The 16638-nt window shown below is 26.9% G+C and overlaps 6 protein-coding genes across 6 annotated transcripts; all 6 read right to left on the bottom strand.

Annotated features, from left to right (window-relative positions):
• Nucleotides 1-6081: 6081 nt before the first annotated feature.
• Nucleotides 6082-6711, bottom strand: OCT59_004489 (uncharacterized protein; the record flags this gene model as incomplete). The annotated part of the gene is made up of 2 exons (XM_066148309.1): nt 6082-6552; nt 6624-6711. 2 exons carry the CDS (start codon nt 6709-6711, stop codon nt 6209-6211), a joined length of 432 nt encoding a protein of 143 aa, XP_065996925.1. The 3' UTR covers nt 6082-6208.
• Nucleotides 6712-6763: 52 nt separating this feature from the next.
• Nucleotides 6764-7854, bottom strand: OCT59_004488 (uncharacterized protein; the record flags this gene model as incomplete). Its single annotated transcript, XM_066148308.1, has 7 exons — nt 6764-6808; nt 6885-6980; nt 7052-7320; nt 7399-7462; nt 7533-7582; nt 7645-7659; nt 7746-7854. 7 exons carry the CDS (start codon nt 7852-7854, stop codon nt 6764-6766), a joined length of 648 nt encoding a protein of 215 aa, XP_065996924.1.
• A 335-nt stretch (nt 7855-8189) lies between these two features.
• On the bottom strand, nt 8190-9987 carry OCT59_004487 (uncharacterized protein). Its single transcript, XM_066148307.1, has 2 exons — nt 9725-9987; nt 8190-9640 (listed from the first exon to the last, which is right to left on the bottom strand). Exons 1-2 carry the CDS (start codon nt 9976-9978, stop codon nt 8383-8385), a joined length of 1512 nt encoding a protein of 503 aa, XP_065996923.1. The 5' UTR covers nt 9979-9987; the 3' UTR covers nt 8190-8382.
• A 219-nt stretch (nt 9988-10206) lies between these two features.
• OCT59_004486 (uncharacterized protein) lies at nt 10207-12235 on the bottom strand (the record flags this gene model as incomplete). The annotated part of the gene is made up of 2 exons (XM_066148306.1): nt 10207-11778; nt 11874-12235. The coding sequence occupies 2 exons, from the start codon at nt 12233-12235 to the stop codon at nt 10527-10529; spliced, it is 1614 nt and encodes a 537-aa protein (XP_065996922.1). The 3' UTR covers nt 10207-10526.
• A 674-nt stretch (nt 12236-12909) lies between these two features.
• On the bottom strand, nt 12910-14688 carry OCT59_004485 (uncharacterized protein; the record flags this gene model as incomplete). The annotated part of the gene is made up of 4 exons (XM_066148305.1): nt 12910-13238; nt 13337-13346; nt 13457-14339; nt 14429-14688. The coding sequence occupies 4 exons, from the start codon at nt 14686-14688 to the stop codon at nt 12910-12912; spliced, it is 1482 nt and encodes a 493-aa protein (XP_065996921.1).
• A 1617-nt stretch (nt 14689-16305) lies between these two features.
• On the bottom strand, nt 16306-16614 carry OCT59_004484 (uncharacterized protein; the record flags this gene model as incomplete). The annotated part of the gene is made up of 1 exon (XM_025317397.2): nt 16306-16614. One exon carries the CDS (start codon nt 16612-16614, stop codon nt 16306-16308), a length of 309 nt encoding a protein of 102 aa, XP_025178382.2.
• Between the last annotated feature and the right edge of the window lie 24 nt (nt 16615-16638).

Genomic DNA, 16638 nt, shown 5'->3' with positions numbered 1-16638 from the left:
CTAGAAATAAACATAGAAACGAGATGGAACTCCACTTATTACATGCTTTGTAAGTTACAGCGAATGGAAACAGTATTGATAGTGTGCGTGAATTAATGCCAGATGTTGAAGTATGGACGAAAATAAAGGTAAAAATGAAATAATATTTTTTTTTTAATAACAAGTTTCTTTTTTTTCGTTATTACTACTTACAAAATTAAATCCTTTTTAATTATTAATCAAAGGAAACAGTGATCATTTTAAAACCCCTTGAAAGAGCAACAAAAAACCTCTTAGGATCATTGTACCCAATTATTGCCGATGTTCGATTTTACTTTAATGAAATTTGTGATCATCTAAAGTATTGTGTGAAAAGGGAGGATGGATTTGGACAATACATGTTAGCTACTTCAATAAATGAAAAACTTAAAGAATACTGGTTAATTATTGATAATAATACTACCATCTCATCAATATTAGACCCCGAAATAAAATTTCTCTTTTTGAACCAGGTGAACCAACGACAAATGCTATTATTGCCTTACGTGAACAATTTTCCTTTTATTTTTTCCAAAAGCCACAATCACAAGCTTCTCTTCCTTTTACATCATCAAGAAAATATTTTCGTCAACTAAAAAAACATTGCATAGGAGTACGGTCAACTCTCTTTATAGTTACACATTTGGGACAGTCCATATTTGGTGATTATAAAGAGATGTGACTATATAAAAAATTTCTTATATTTGTATATCATAATTCCGGCCAAAAATTAACATAATTTTAGCCAGAATTATACTTAAAACTTTATTGTATCGTAACTTCGCCAATATTAATCGTAGAGAGATGATCTTACCGCCATTCTATTCGTCTTGATGAGACGGTTCTAATGGTATAAAATACATCAAAATCCAATAACTAGATTAATTTCCGAAATTAAAAAAATATTAATGGTTTTTGTGTAATAACTCTGCCAATATTGATCTTAGAGAGACGATCTTACTACCATTCGATTCATCTTGATGCGACGAATCTAATGGTATAAGATATATCGAAATCCAATCACTAGATCAATTTCCGAAATTAAAAAATATTAAATGGTTTTTAAGTAATAACTCTGTCAATATTGATCACAGAGAGATGAGCTTACCACCATTCGATTCGTCTCGATGAGGCGATTCCAACGAGCTATAAATCGTCTTTTTATAATCACTAGGTACCGAGAAATCTAGCAAAATGTTAAATGGCGCAGTAAATGTAAATCAAGAAATATTATAATGCTGATGTTTAACATTTTGTTGAATAACTCGTCAGCTAGTAATCAGAAAAGGATAAAACTACCACCATTCGATTCGTTTCAGTGAGATGATTCTAACAAGCTATGATACATCTTTGTACGATTATTAGATGCCAAGTTATTTAATATATTCTTTATATAACTGTGATTATAAACGGTTCTTTTTAATATAAGATTTTTGAGGATAGGTGTGATAGTGACTATAGATAGATTGTGACTATATAGGATAGATTTTAATAATAAAGTGTTTTGAACATTCAACTGGTGTGACTATATAGTAGAATGTGACTATAATGGGAGTGACTATAGAGGGAGTTGACTGTACTAACTGCTGAAACAACACTACCACCCTCACCTAACCCTGATTTTGCTGAAATAGAAAGATATCTAGCTTTGCTATATGATGAAAATGTGGAAGCGCTTCTTTGGTGGCAAGCCCACTTCACTGAATTTCCGGTACTCTCACTAATGGCAAAAGACTACTTAGCAATACAATCTACAAGTGTAGTCTGTGAACAAACATTTTCTGTTGCAGGCAATACAATTACCAAAGTTCAAAATCGTTTATGTCCAGAGACTGCAAGAGCTTCGTTATGTACAAAAAGTTGGATTGAGAATAATATTGGTAAACAAATTCAGTTGAAGTAATTCAAATATATTTTATTTATTAAATGCAGTATTTAGTATTACGTTGTATAACATATTAACATATGATCATCATTTATACAAATAAAACGTTTAGTATATTTTTTTGAAGTTTTTATTTTATTTTTATAATGTTTTTATATTAATTTTAAGGAAAATGATAAAAAAAAAGAAATTTTGATATTTTTAATACAGAATTTATAATAAATGTTATATGTTAAACTGGTTTAGTACTGAGTCTTAGGATCTAGTTCAGAACTGGATTTGGTCGGACACAAGTCCTGGACTAATCATATATGAACTTAGTTTGTAGGTCCATCAGATAGGACTAAGGTTGCTTGTTTAAACTTCTTCAAAATCCTACGATTAGTTTCATCAAAATTTTACTATAGATTTATTATAGTTTCAGCAGAGTTTTAGCAGTTTCGGCATTTATAATAAGTTTCGGCAATTTCGCCTTTCTCCAAAGTTTTGCCAGTTTTTTAATATAACTTTAATATAGTTTTGGCAGAATTTCGCTTTTTGGTGAAACGCCATTTTGCCTAAAACCCCTCCTGCAGCAAGAACTAACAATGGATAGCTGCTTATGTTCAAAACTGATCATGAATCGACTTTACCAACTCTATTAAGACATTGTTACTCCAAGCGGTATATTTTGTTTAGTGACTATTCGTATTCATATGTAGCAGAGCGTCTGTTCGGGATCACCTCTTATAATGATATCAACTACCAGGATCACCAACCAGGACCAAGAAATGGAAATTAAACCCTATAACTACCGTTGCCTATAGTGCGTGCATGAATATTCCTTCATGGTCATCATGCATTGAAGGCGAAGGCTATGACACTACAGCAGCTGTAGATTTATTTGGCTACCTATAATCAGTGAAAAGGAGGAATGACTTTATCATCTGCAGGCCACTTGGAGTAAACAACTGTACTATCGGTGTTGGATAATTGCGGGCTGTAATGGCCTTTGAGTGAGACTGCGTGCTAAATGGTGGTATGGAAGGATGCTTAGATGATTGATATTACCTATCAAAAATCCTTTATAAAAGTAGATGCTCTCTAAAGGTTGTAAAATAAATTGAATACCAGTATCATGCAATGGGTTAAAGATGAGTAGGCAGCGTATTTCTAGATTTAGATCAGCCTTAAAAGTGGCTCAATGAATGGAATGTCCTTAAATATGGTTCTGTTCCGAGGAATTAAGTATTCAGGTTTAATGGTGACCTCCCACGGGAATGATTGGATACTTAGGCCAAAGATGCTGAAAAAGGTAAAAAAGGAGAGGAAAGCTTGGCCGTAAACACTAGCAAAGTAAAAAGATAATTAATAGCTCATTGGAATCATCTCATTAAGACAAATCAAATGGTGGTAAGCTCATCTCCCTGTGATCAATATTGACGGAGTTACTACTTAAAAACCATTTAATATTTTTAATTTCGGAAGTTGATCTAGTGATTGGATTTCAATGTATTTTATACCATTAGATTCGTCATATCAAAATGAATCGAATGGTAGTAAGATCGTCTCTCTAAGATCAATATTGACAGAGTTATTACACAAAAACCATTAATATTTTTTTAATTTCGGAAATTAATCTAGTGATTGGATTTCAATGTATTTTATGCCATTAGAACTGTCTCATCAAGACGAATCGAATGGCGGTAAGATTATCTCTTTATGATTAATATTGGCAGAGTTACAATACAATAAAGTTTTAAGTATAATTTTGGCCAAAATTATGTTAATTTTTGGCTGGAATTATGATATACTAATATAAGAAATTTTTTATATAGTCACATCTCTTTATAATCACCAAATATGAACTGTCCTAAATATGTGACTATAAAGAGAGTTGACTGTATATTAGATAACAGGGCGGACATTCTCATATTATCACGATATTACCAATTATTTTGCTGATCATTTGTTCAATATTGTCACAAAAAAATACCGTTGAGTTTATTTTTTTGCAAATTCTACATAATAATGTATAAAATTTTGATTTTATTTACTTTATTTATATACTATTAATAAATTAATTCATAAAATAGTTCATGAAGATTTTACTAAATATTAGCCTTATATTATTAATCTTACAATAATTGCAAGTATGTATTTAATGATAACTTTTTGTTTATTAAAAATTATTCATGTTTATTTTAATCATGGATTTTTAAATATCTAAATAATATACTATAAAAGTTTCAAGTTTTGCCCAAACATCTGTGGTTTTGCCCAAAGCTTCAAAGTCAAATTAGCAGGTGATTGGCATATGATTGGCTAATACTATAATTATTAAAAATTTCAGCTCAAAGCTAACTTTATCTTTATAATTTTATAGTATATTTTGGGTATTTTAAACTACCAAATAAAATAATTAGTACAATTTTTCTAGCAAATATGATTTTGCTTGGAGCTTCAAAATAAACATAATAATCAATATATATGTGATTGGCAAATGATTGGCAAAGTGATAATAAGCATGTCCACCCTATTATATTAGATAGTATTAGGCAATTGGACAATTATTAAGTTATATGATAGAATCACCATAGTGATAGATTGCCAAATAATGATACTCTATAAATTATATTAAAAATATTTATTATTTTAGTAAATGATTTATGAAATATAATTTTTTAATATATAATACAGTTCACCTTTATTATAATAAATTCCATAAGTTGGAAATTAAATTTATTATAGTAAAAAATTTATTATATTATTAAAAAGCTATTTTATTATATATAAAAAAAAATAAAAATTTACTATAAAAGGGTGAACTGTAATAATTTTTAATATAAATTTTTATTATATTTAAATTTAAATATTTTTTTTTATTTACAATTAATCAATTTAACTAAATATTATTTTATCCCTTAAACTATAGAGTCTAAAATTAATTTTAAAAATTTTTGAATTTTTACAATATCTTAAGATCTAGTGATCATAGAAAGATGAAATTATATTTGTTAGATTCCTCTTATTAAGACGTATTTAATGGTAATAAAATCATAACTCTAAAATTGATAAATAAAAAGTTATATTAATTCATAAATTTTTAGATTTTATAAGTTATTCTGTCACATAATATTTGTGGAAGGACAATTTTATTTCTATCAGATTCTTCTCATTAAGACGCATCAAATGGTGGTAATTTTATATTTCTAGGGTTAATGGATAAAAAGATATTTCAATTTAAAAAATTTAGCTACTATTTGTTATAATTTGTCGATCATTTACTTTTAAAAAATCATTAATTGAACTTTTTTTTCGATTTTTACTTAGAAAATACTATAGAATTTGTTATAAAAATATTAGTTTATGTAATAAAATATTTTAAGGTATTTAAAAGTGGCTTTAATTAAAAAATAAAATTGCAGGCAAATTTGGCTGCAAACCAGTTTAAGGGATAGCAAATTTAATATAACTATTTTCTTTAAAAATAAAGCAAATTATTTTTATATATAAAATTATAATTTAAAAAAAAATGTAATAATTATAAAAGATTGCAAAGATTATTAGTATTGGCTTTAAAAGTATTATTTAAATAAGTTTTAAAGAATAATTTATTTGTTTTTTTATATTTATTGATAATAAAAAATAAAGAAGCATTTAAGTTATTAAAAAAAATCAAATATAAATTAAAATCAAAAATTATGAAATAATAGGCTTTATAATTTTAAAGGAAAAAATATAAGATAAAAATGAATTTTATAAATTAAAGAAAAATCTAAAGATATAAAAGTTGTTGGTTTTTACTTTAATTTATACTAATTAGTAAATTAGAAAAATTAGAATTAAATAAACAGTTAAAACAAATAGTATAATTAGCTATAGATTTAAATAATATATTTGTTAACATCAGAAAAGTTTACAACTTTAACAAATTTTTGGTTTAATATAAGTACTGTATTTTTCTCAAATGCTTATTATGATATAGTGACTAATTATAATATTTTATTTAATAATAAATAAGGAAGACAAGAAATCATTATTTGGAAAAAGTTCTGATATTAATTAGAAATAAAGACAAAAGTATATTAATATTATTTAGTTTTATTTCCTTTATTAATATATTGACTTAACATTTTTTCTCTCTTTGATATATTTTTTTCACATACTCTTTTAGTGATATTACTTAATAGTTTAATATAAATGATTCTCAAAAATTGTAAACAAATTATTGTAGAAAAAAAAAATGAAATAAGTAGGTTAAAGGGATATTAGATATAGATATATAAAATAATCCTTTATACAATTAAACACATAAAATAAGCATTATGAATTATTATTTTCACCATCACCAACACCATCACTACCTGCTCCATCTCTATTTGCACCGTCTCCATTTGTACCCTCTCCATTCGTATCATCTACATTTGTATCATTTTTAGTCAACCCTCTACTTTCTGAATCAGGAACAAACCTATAAATGGGAAACTCTAAAAATAAAGTACTTTTGATTATCTGTGGTAAAGGCTCATAAAGAAAAGGTGGAAACGGAATTAATACAGAAGTACGTTTAAGATGTTTTGAATATTCAGGCCAATTTCCATTTTTCCATTGTTTCTCATGAGCTGGGCGTTCATTTAATGGCATTCCACTCAAAAACATAAGTATGACTTTGGAAAAAGAAGAGAAAGTTTAGAAAGAAGAAAAGAAATGATTCCACAAATGAAAAAGGAATACTTACATATTGTGAATGCGGGAGAAGCTATCGAAGCGTAAGCAGCATTTGTACCTACACCAGTAATAGTAGGTTGCAAACATAATAAAAACATTCCAGTCCTAAATTACAATAACAAAAATGTGAGTTAAAGAGTTTATCATAGATTAATGGTAATTAGTAAATTGGTAATTCTTCTTAACCGACCATAACTATTAAAATAAGTAAATTATTATATTAGTAATTAGTCGCGAAAAATATAATTAATTATAATAATAACAATCTTACCATCATTTCACCAAAATAGTTTGGATGTCTACTCCATGCCCAAAGTCCTGTATTTATAAATTGTACTGGTGATGTACGTCTTTGTCTGAAAAAAAACTATCGTATATATAAGTATGTTAGCAATATAATGATGGATTAAATATTACGTGAACTATTTAATTATTTACCTTTTGAATATCAGCTATAGATTCGATTAATATGCCAATAGAAAATATTATTATACCAATGATATCAGTTACACTACCGAATTCAACATCTTTACCGGCTTCTTCTTTACCACTTATTCTTGGAGAATTTAAGAATATAACGGGTAAACTAATTGTCCAAACCCACATCATTTGAAATATATAGAAAAATAGTAATGATTTAAAGCTTCCTCTTATATTATCAAATCTTGAATCGTGTCCTGATTTTAACATTCGATACAAACAAAATACTAAAAAAGAAAAAAGGAATTTAGATCAACAATAATCGAGATTCGAAAATAATGATAAAATAAAATAATTTCACTAACATCCTAATCTTACTCCCCATATAACTGCAAATATTGTAGCGACTATTTGTCGAACATACCATGTCTATTCGTAAAAAAGAAGGAACTATTAACAAAAAAATAGGATAATAAATATACAACTTTTTACAATTTACCTGACAAAAAATAAGTGTTAATATAGCCAAAATAGCAACATTGCTGCCACCTATTAAAAAAAAATTTAGCTCTTGACGGTAATAACGTTAATTTGAAAAAATGGTAAATTACCTCCAAAATCAGTTACTATAACGATATAAACAAATTATTAACGAAATTCTTAGTATTTAAAAAACATACTCTTTTTTACTTTAATATTATTAGTTAATTACCTGAATCAATTTGAAATCCATAAGAAACGGAAAAAAATATTAGTTGATATCCAATTGTTATTATTGCTGTTATTGCTAAATAATAATCATCTAAGACTTTAACTGCCATGATATGAAGATATTAAAGTTATAATTTAAGATCAAAAGAATTTTTTTTTCTCGTTTTTTTTTTAAAAAAAGAGTAAAACAATTTTTTTGAAACAATTAATCGTAACAATTATCTAACAATTTAAATAAGTCTACACATATATGGCAAGAGATTAACATTCTGTTATCAATAAAAGGATCTGTGAGAATATCAATGCAATCGAAATTTCGTGTAACAGTCGCAATTTAATTAAATCATACTAGTTTAAGAAATCGTTTGATCCCCTGCATCATTAATCAAAGTTTCGAGCGAGGGTAAATTACAATGCAATCGAAGAGCATAATAAATTCTTAGATAATTAATAGATCATGAAGGTGTCAGCGTTTATTAATTAATATTAGTTTTTGATATTTAATATGTTCTTAATATGAATCTATTACAACAATAACCATCAAAAAATTATAATAGCAAAACCTATTGAGCTGAGATATAAGATCAATGCTAATAACAACATTAAATTAGATTATAAACAGATCATAATACACTTTTTTAACTAAGTATGTCTCGAATTACCCTCGCAATAAATCCAAATATGCTACCAATAAAATTCAAAAAATAGTTTCTATTATCAATAATTTGAAATACTTCGTATTCTTCTATTTCAAAAGTTTCCCTATCAATAATTTTCTTTTCATAAGAGCGTTGTTTACATTTACCAACAATAATATGAGGTAAAGAACCATTCTGGATCCACAAATCTTGTAAACCAAAGCATGGTCCTTTGTCTCCACACCATATGATTGCTTCTTTTCTAGAAGAGACTCGACTTAATATAGGAATCGCTCGATTTGTTAATGAAAATATAAAACTAGTTGATATTTCACATTTATAATTATTATAAATTTCATTGTTATAAGATAATAATGGAGAATTTTCTGCTAATTTAACACTACGCCAATCCAATGGATTATACCCGCCAATTATCTCCCCTGAATCACGAACCTTTATGACAACAACAGTTGGTCCCTTATTATCGCAATTTTTATGAAAATTTTTAAAACCTTCAGTACTAGCACGATAAATCAACTCAAATTTGAAGGGAATATTTCTAAAATGATAAAGTATTACTTCTTTCTTATCGATCCAGCTTGCGATGATTGCTGCATCTTTAGCCTTGATAATATTCGAGTTAAAATTATATGCTGATTCTCTTAACGGTAAAACTTGAAATCTGAGTTTGGATTTTGGATTTAAATAATATTGAAAAACATCATCAACAAGATCATCCGGTAGAACTTGTTTAAATTGAGCTCTAACTACACTGAACTCATTAGGAGACATGTGAAAAAATCGAATGTGAGGAATACAATTATGCAAAGTTTTTTCTAGTTCCGTGAAATCCATTGGCGTCCACTTCGTTAAATCATTATCCAAAATAATATCAGTATTTTCAATTCCCCATTTAATTAAATATTCCCAAATTTTAATTTCTTCTAATTCTAGATCATCACTTTTTAAAAGTTTGATTAGATACTTTTCTTCCATTCTTAAAAATTCTTTTGATTCAAACATAACCAGAGGTTTTCTACACACTAATGCTAATGCAACGTCATTTAATTTAGTGAAATTTTCATATTGACAAATTGTAATATAATCTATTGGGAGCTTCCAGGCAGATTCATTTTCAAGCAATCGTTCTTCAATTTGTTGACAAACTTCCATTAATTCAAGTTCGTCGGATGCAATAAAAACATCGACAAAACTAATTTTATTCTTCTCAATAGAGAGTTTTCCTGTATAAATATATCTACATATATAAAAATAAAATAAAAATTTGGCTTTTTGCCCGATAATAAAAATTCTTTTTTGATTTTTTTTACAAACAACTCACTTAAGAAGAACTTCAAACACAAAAGGCGAAATATTGGGTTTCTGGAAAATAATAATTCCATTTTCTCTTCTTGCCCACTGTGTGGACAATGCTTTTTGAAAATAAAGAGACCTAGAAGACAAGACAACAGAATGCGCCTTAAATTCTTTAATACTTGGTTCTTTACCGACAATAATTTTTACATTATAGTCGTTAGTATTTTTAAGTAGATTTAGAAAATCCCTGGACAAATTTTGAGTATTTTCATAATTCATTTTATTGAGTGATCTTTAAAACGGATAATATGGAACAATTTAATATGAGGAATTGACTCAATTGGGGAAACAATTACAACATTTATGCACATAATGCCGCCCAAGATTGCAATAATTCGGGCCAAAATAATTAATTATACGGGGTGGCTATGTGTAATCCAACTGTATTCACGTGAATTGATTCTAATTAATTAATTTATATCGTAATAAAAAAAAAAAATTATTTTTACATGAATTGACCAATTTTTAAAATACAGTATTTTTATTATTTTATGTACTCAAATTAAATAAAGTTGACAAATAATATAAGAAATTTTTATATTACAATTTTCGCCATTAAAATATATAAAGCTTCTATGTTGATAAGAATTAAAAGACCCTTTCTGTCTAAAATTTCCTTCAAGTTTAGCAGTAATGACGTACTTATTATTCTATGTCTTTATGATGTATCCGCACCATGTCTAATTCCCATTATTCCCCATTCCCCATTCCCCATAATACGTTTAATATCCCTGAATCCATCTATTATTTCACTCTATCTTAATTGATTAATTGACTATAACTTGAAATACTTCATAATCTTCAACTTTAAAAAAAGATTTGGCTGTAATTTGATGAGAATAAGAATATTTTTTACAATGACCAACTAAATTTTCTTGGCTTGAAATATTAACTAAATACAAATCAGATTTACCAAATTTTGGACCACCAGTTTGATTATAATAAATCGCTTCATTAATCTGATTTTCTTTAATTTTACTCAAAACGTTCTTAGAATCATTTCCTAGTCGAGTATTATTTAAAGAAAAAAGAAAACTTGATGAACAAGGAACATTATAATTTTCGTAAGGAAAAGATTGTAGACCAATATTAAAAAGACTTTGCCAAGAGAAAGGATTATACCCTCCAATAATTTCATCAGAATCTTTAATCTTGATAATAACGATCGTATTATCAATTCCATCACATTTTTTATGAAAAGTACCAATATCAAAACCATTTTTACTTCCTCTAAACAATAATTTAAAATCAAAATCATCTTCCACTTTTAAATATTCTCCAAAATTACATTCTTTAATCCATTTAGCTAATAAAGCAGTTTGTTCACCTACTATAATAGTTGAATCAATTTTTTGATATTTTCTAGGTGGTAATATATTATTATTATTTGAAAAAATTTCTTTCTTCATATTATATTTAAATATACCTTTATTTAATCCTTCCGGTAAAATACTTTTAAATGGGTATCCAATCTCTTTAAAATAATCATCTAACTCGATTTGATAAAATCTAATTAACGGTATTAAATCTTTGATTTTTTCTCCAAGTTTTGTAAAATCCTTTCCAGAAAAATCTTTAATTAATTCATTTAACGTGATATTTGAAGAAGAAAGTAAAGAAAATTTTTGGGAAATATCAGAATTAAAGATTCCCCATTTAATTAATTTTGTCCAAACTTCCAATTCATTCATAATCAAATCATCTGATAATAATATATCATGAATGAAATTTTTATAAAATGATAAATAGTAATTTGAACCAAATATTACTGAAGAATATTCCAAACATAAATGATTGATTATATATCTTCTTTGGTCAATCTTTTGTGAATAAATTGTTTCATCAAAGTGATTAATTGTAGAATAAGAAGTATTTAATGCGTGAATAATTTTAGTGAAATGGGTTGTAAAAAGACGAGAAGTAAGATTTTTTAGGTCAAGATAAGAACTTGCGAATAAAAGCGACACGATTTCTTGAGCAGTGAAATTATTAATATCCAAATTTCCATTATAAACGAACCTATTAAAAAATAAAAAAAAGAATATAAATAAGATTTATTATTAAAAACATATAGTAGTAAATGTAAAGGTAAGTTTTTTTATGATCATACTTACTCAAGAATAACTTCAAATATTGTTGGATTAATATCAGGTAATTCTAATACAATAATTTGATTTTCTTTTATCATACATTTTTCAGTACTTTTCAAATCATTATTATTAGTAAAATTAGACAATGCATTATAAAAATATTTTGATTTAATATCTTTCAAGAGAATGGAACTGTGAACATGAAATTCTTTATAATTTTGATTATAAATTTCACTTAAAAATTCCTTATCTCTAAAGGGGTTATTGTTATTTGAATTTTTAATAGGGGTTAATTCTTCGACTGGTAATTTTTTACCTACTTTAATTATAATATTACAAGAATCTTGGGTAGATGATATTGAATTTAATAAATTTTTATCGAACATTCTAATCTCTTTACTATTTTTATACGTTGACTTTTTTCGTTTACGTTTAAAAATTATATAAAGTTTATAAATACATTTGAACATTTTTTTGAATAATTAAAATAAAGGCAAAACCATGTTACTAGAAAAAGAGATAGTATTCCTAATTAATTAGTTATGATAAGATAAACAGGTTTACGATACCAAAATAAGGATAATTTTGGTTTAAAGGTATTGTGTATCACGTGATAGTTTCATATTGATTGACATGGCAAATTTTATATTATATAGTAACGCAAATTTCTGTGCAATATAAATTTTTGTTATACTTAACATAAAAGGATAAAAATTATATGGTTAGAAAGCCACATTTTCGAACTTTGTCTATTGACTTTAAAAAACTTTATTCCTTAAAAAAAATTTTCAAAAACCCTCATATGAAATTGCGAATAGGAATATATGATTTTGCGAATAGGCAATCTTAAATTTTATTGGTTGTTTATATTAAATGTAACACGCGGTGATATATAAAATGTATTCAAATGATCGGCAAAAAAATTTGCCATACAATATATATTAAAAAATCACGTGCTACACACTACTTTTAAGTAAACGGAAATATTTTTACCACTCCGATTGACAAATGATTATCACCGCAGCATGGATATTCTTAAATAAGGTAAACAAAGTCTTTTTTATGACCAATGAATAATTCTAGCTTTCCATTGATCACTACCTTTTATCGCTACAACTATAACAATCAAATAAATACCGATACCACCGACACAAATCCATCCAAAAGTTTCACCAAATACAGAATAAACAGTTTTAACTCTATTCTTTACCACGTTGATTGGAACTTGAAAAGTAGTCGTGTTTGTATTCACTGTTGGAATGGAATGTAATGGCTGTCCATATTGATTCCATATTCCTGAAACTCCATCCGAATTACAACGAAATATTGTAAATCCATTTTCTATTGAACGTATCGAATTCATACGTGCATGTAATGGTCCAACCGGGCCTGTACAATAAAGAAGTTCAATTTTGGGCCAAAAAAATTATTTTATGTATATAAATTTTTTTTTTAAAAAAAAAATATTTAATATAAATTTATTATACGGTACTTACCCTATAAATTATATTCACATAGATTTTTAAGAATTTAATTATTAAAATTTTTCCTCGTTAGCGAGCTAAATTATAACAATAAAAGGAAGAAATTTTAATAAATTAACTTACCCAAGTATCACTAGAATCCAACATTAAATTAACTTTCTTTGAAGGTGCTTGACCAATTAATTTAGGAAAATTAAAATCAAAACAAATGGCGGATCCAATAATTCCAAAATCCTCACTTTGGAAAGTTTGCAACTTATCTTTACCCTTAGTTATAGAAGCTTCTACAAAAGGTACTAAATTACTTTTCTTATAATCTATAACCACATCACCTTTATTATTGATCACTACTTGTTTATTATATATAGTAGTATTAGGGTGGTTAGTAGCATCAAGGTAAGTAAAACCAATGTATACATTATAAGATATGCTGATATTTCTAATTGATTCGTATAATGAGTTGAGATCCGCTTCATTGAATATTCCGGCCACTCCTTCTGACCAAAGAATAATTTTGTTACCTGAAATTGCCAAATTTTGGGTTAGGTTTACGTAACTCATATAATCATCTATTTGATTATCGGAATTTCCTATAACACAGCCAAAATTAACCAATTCTTGAGGAAAAGTTTCTTTAATACTTTTTTGATAAAACGGTATAAAACTAGTATTTAATCTAATGCTACCGTAAGTGATAACCAAAAACAACACAAAAATATAAATACTCAATGAATTAATAAATGTTGGTAATGTTAAACTCCTTTTTGGAGTTCGAGTAGGTGGATGTCTTAATACAGTGTCAGTGCTGTTATTTTCAATTGATATTTCATCAACTACAACAGAACCAGTGCTCGTTGTTGGCATAGATGAATTTTGATTCTTTGTCACGTGATAATATATTATATCACTTCCTATCGGACCACTCCATGACAATATAAAATTTATTCCTCCTAATCCTGCAAATGATGCCAACTGCATAATCTCTTCGTAATTTAATAAAGTAAATCTACAAAGAAGTAAAAAAGAAAATTGGTTCTTTCAAAAAAAGGGAAAAAGAAAGAGAAAAAATAATATTGAAAATGATATTAAACTTACGCATAATTTCCCCAATCACCTAATGGCCACGAAAATAAAAAAATAGTCCATATTCCAGTCCAAACACAAGGGAAGATCAGAATTCTAGCCCATCCATCACTTGAAAATTTGCTTTGAGCAATTCTATCAAAGACGTATGGTATGAGCATTATCAAGCTTACAATTAATCCGACACCAAAAGCTATTCCTTTATAGCCTCTTAAATCATCACCATAATTCATTGTATTCATATATGCCAACATAAATCCTATACTATTCATTATATAAAATAAAAATATCCACCACCATCGTGTGCATGTTCTTATGTAATACACAGAAAGAGGAAAATAGATAATAGCAAAAGAAGAAATCGTTTGGTAACCAGGTCCGAAAGTCGTTAGTACTAAAAATATTGGAAGCAGTGTGTGCAATAAAAATGAAGATGGATTTATTGGTAATGGTAACGATGGTATCCTTAATCGGTCCATTTTATGCCAGTGTGATTATAGGAATTTTTTTTTTTTGCTGACAAAAAAATGGTCATGAAATGAAAAATCTCACACCTTATATAGTGTATTTCTAATCAATAATGAATCAGTTGAATCACCATACATCAAACGATGACATTCAGTTTTATTAATGAAATTTTGTTTTTGTATACATATATAATTATAGGCATTACCATTTTTGTTTAGATAGAATTACACTAGCAAAGTTATCTGATGGTATTAAAAAAGGAATAATAAGTCCAACTCAATCAAATTTTATAGTTTTTTTTTTGAAATTTATTGTCAAAATAGGATTAAAAAGATTCGTTAAGAATAATTCCAGTCCATATTAAATCTAATCTCCTAATCTTCCAATCTTAATTATATCTAGTTTTTCTAAATCAGGCGACTCCGTGAAATCGCCAAGATTGACATAGATATTACCATATGGCGCAATTGCTATAATCATATAATTTTCCTAAAAAAATTTCCTAATTCTTAGGAATTTAACACAATCCTAGATTACCCTGAGAAATGAGAATCACAGCATCACGTTGAATATTGGATGTTGGCTTTTATAAAAAAAAAAACTATGAAACCTATAAATAATAACTAAATCAGGCGACTCCGTAGATTGATGATAGATATTACCATATGGCGCAATTGCTATAATCATATATTTTTCCTAAAAAAATTTCCTAATTCTTAGGAATTTAACACAATCCTAAATTACCCTGAGAAATGAGAATCACAGCATCACGTTGAATATTAGAAGAAAGTGGATGTTGGCAGTATTTTCTTTTTATAAAAAAAAAACTATGAAACCTATAAATAATAATAACCATTGATATAATTGAATTACTATTATTGATAATTTAAAGCATATAAAATAAAAAAATTATATGACGCAACAATCGCGACATGATTTTATTTATTGAATTTTTACGTACAAGCCACAGTTTTCATTCCAAAAAGGGTGATTCTCAGGAGTAAAAAATTTAATTTAAGATTGTGTAAAATTTCTAAGAATTAGAAAATTTTTTTAGGAAAAATACATGATTATGCAGTTTACTTATTAATCTATGACGCAGTAACTACTAATATGTATCTTATTTTTATTTTTATGTTTTAGAAGATAGTACAAATTATCAGAACAACAATAATTAATAATACTACCGCGAAAATAACTCTAACACTACAAAACCAAACCGCAAGCTGGTGAACCAAACAGACGATGACTCCTGACCTTGATGAGGAAAGAAATGGACCAAATCCAAGATTTGTCCCAGAACTCCCCCACCCTGGAAAGAAATAAAAAAATTAAGAGAAAACATAAAAATACTATCTAGTATCTAAATTATATTTTGAAATATTATAAAAAAAATTATTGAATAAATCTATTTTATTGAATCAAATTCGATCTCTATGAGATTCCCAAGAACCTGAATGTAAAAAATTACTTGACATCCATTTAATGTGGGCGCCATTATCAGAGAATCCACTGCTACGATTATAAGGAGTGGAGTGATTTGGATTAAAACAAACCACGTAATTATTTCTTTGTCGATTATCGTCCATATTCAAATTCGGATAATCCAAGCTTAAATTATGATGGTGTCTATAAAATTTCTTTTTTTGTTTATTAATATTGAGGCTGCGTTCCCAATCTTTTACCGTAGTGTTATGATGATTCCAAATAGTACTATTTATTTTCTCCATAATAATATTCATAAATTTAATGAA

The sequence above is a fragment of the Rhizophagus irregularis genome, chromosome 12 (assembly GCF_026210795.1).
Source record: "Rhizophagus irregularis chromosome 12, complete sequence".
Lineage (NCBI taxonomy): Eukaryota > Fungi > Glomeromycota > Glomeromycetes > Glomerales > Glomeraceae > Rhizophagus > Rhizophagus irregularis.
This window is presented reverse-complemented; position numbering and strand designations above follow the sequence as displayed.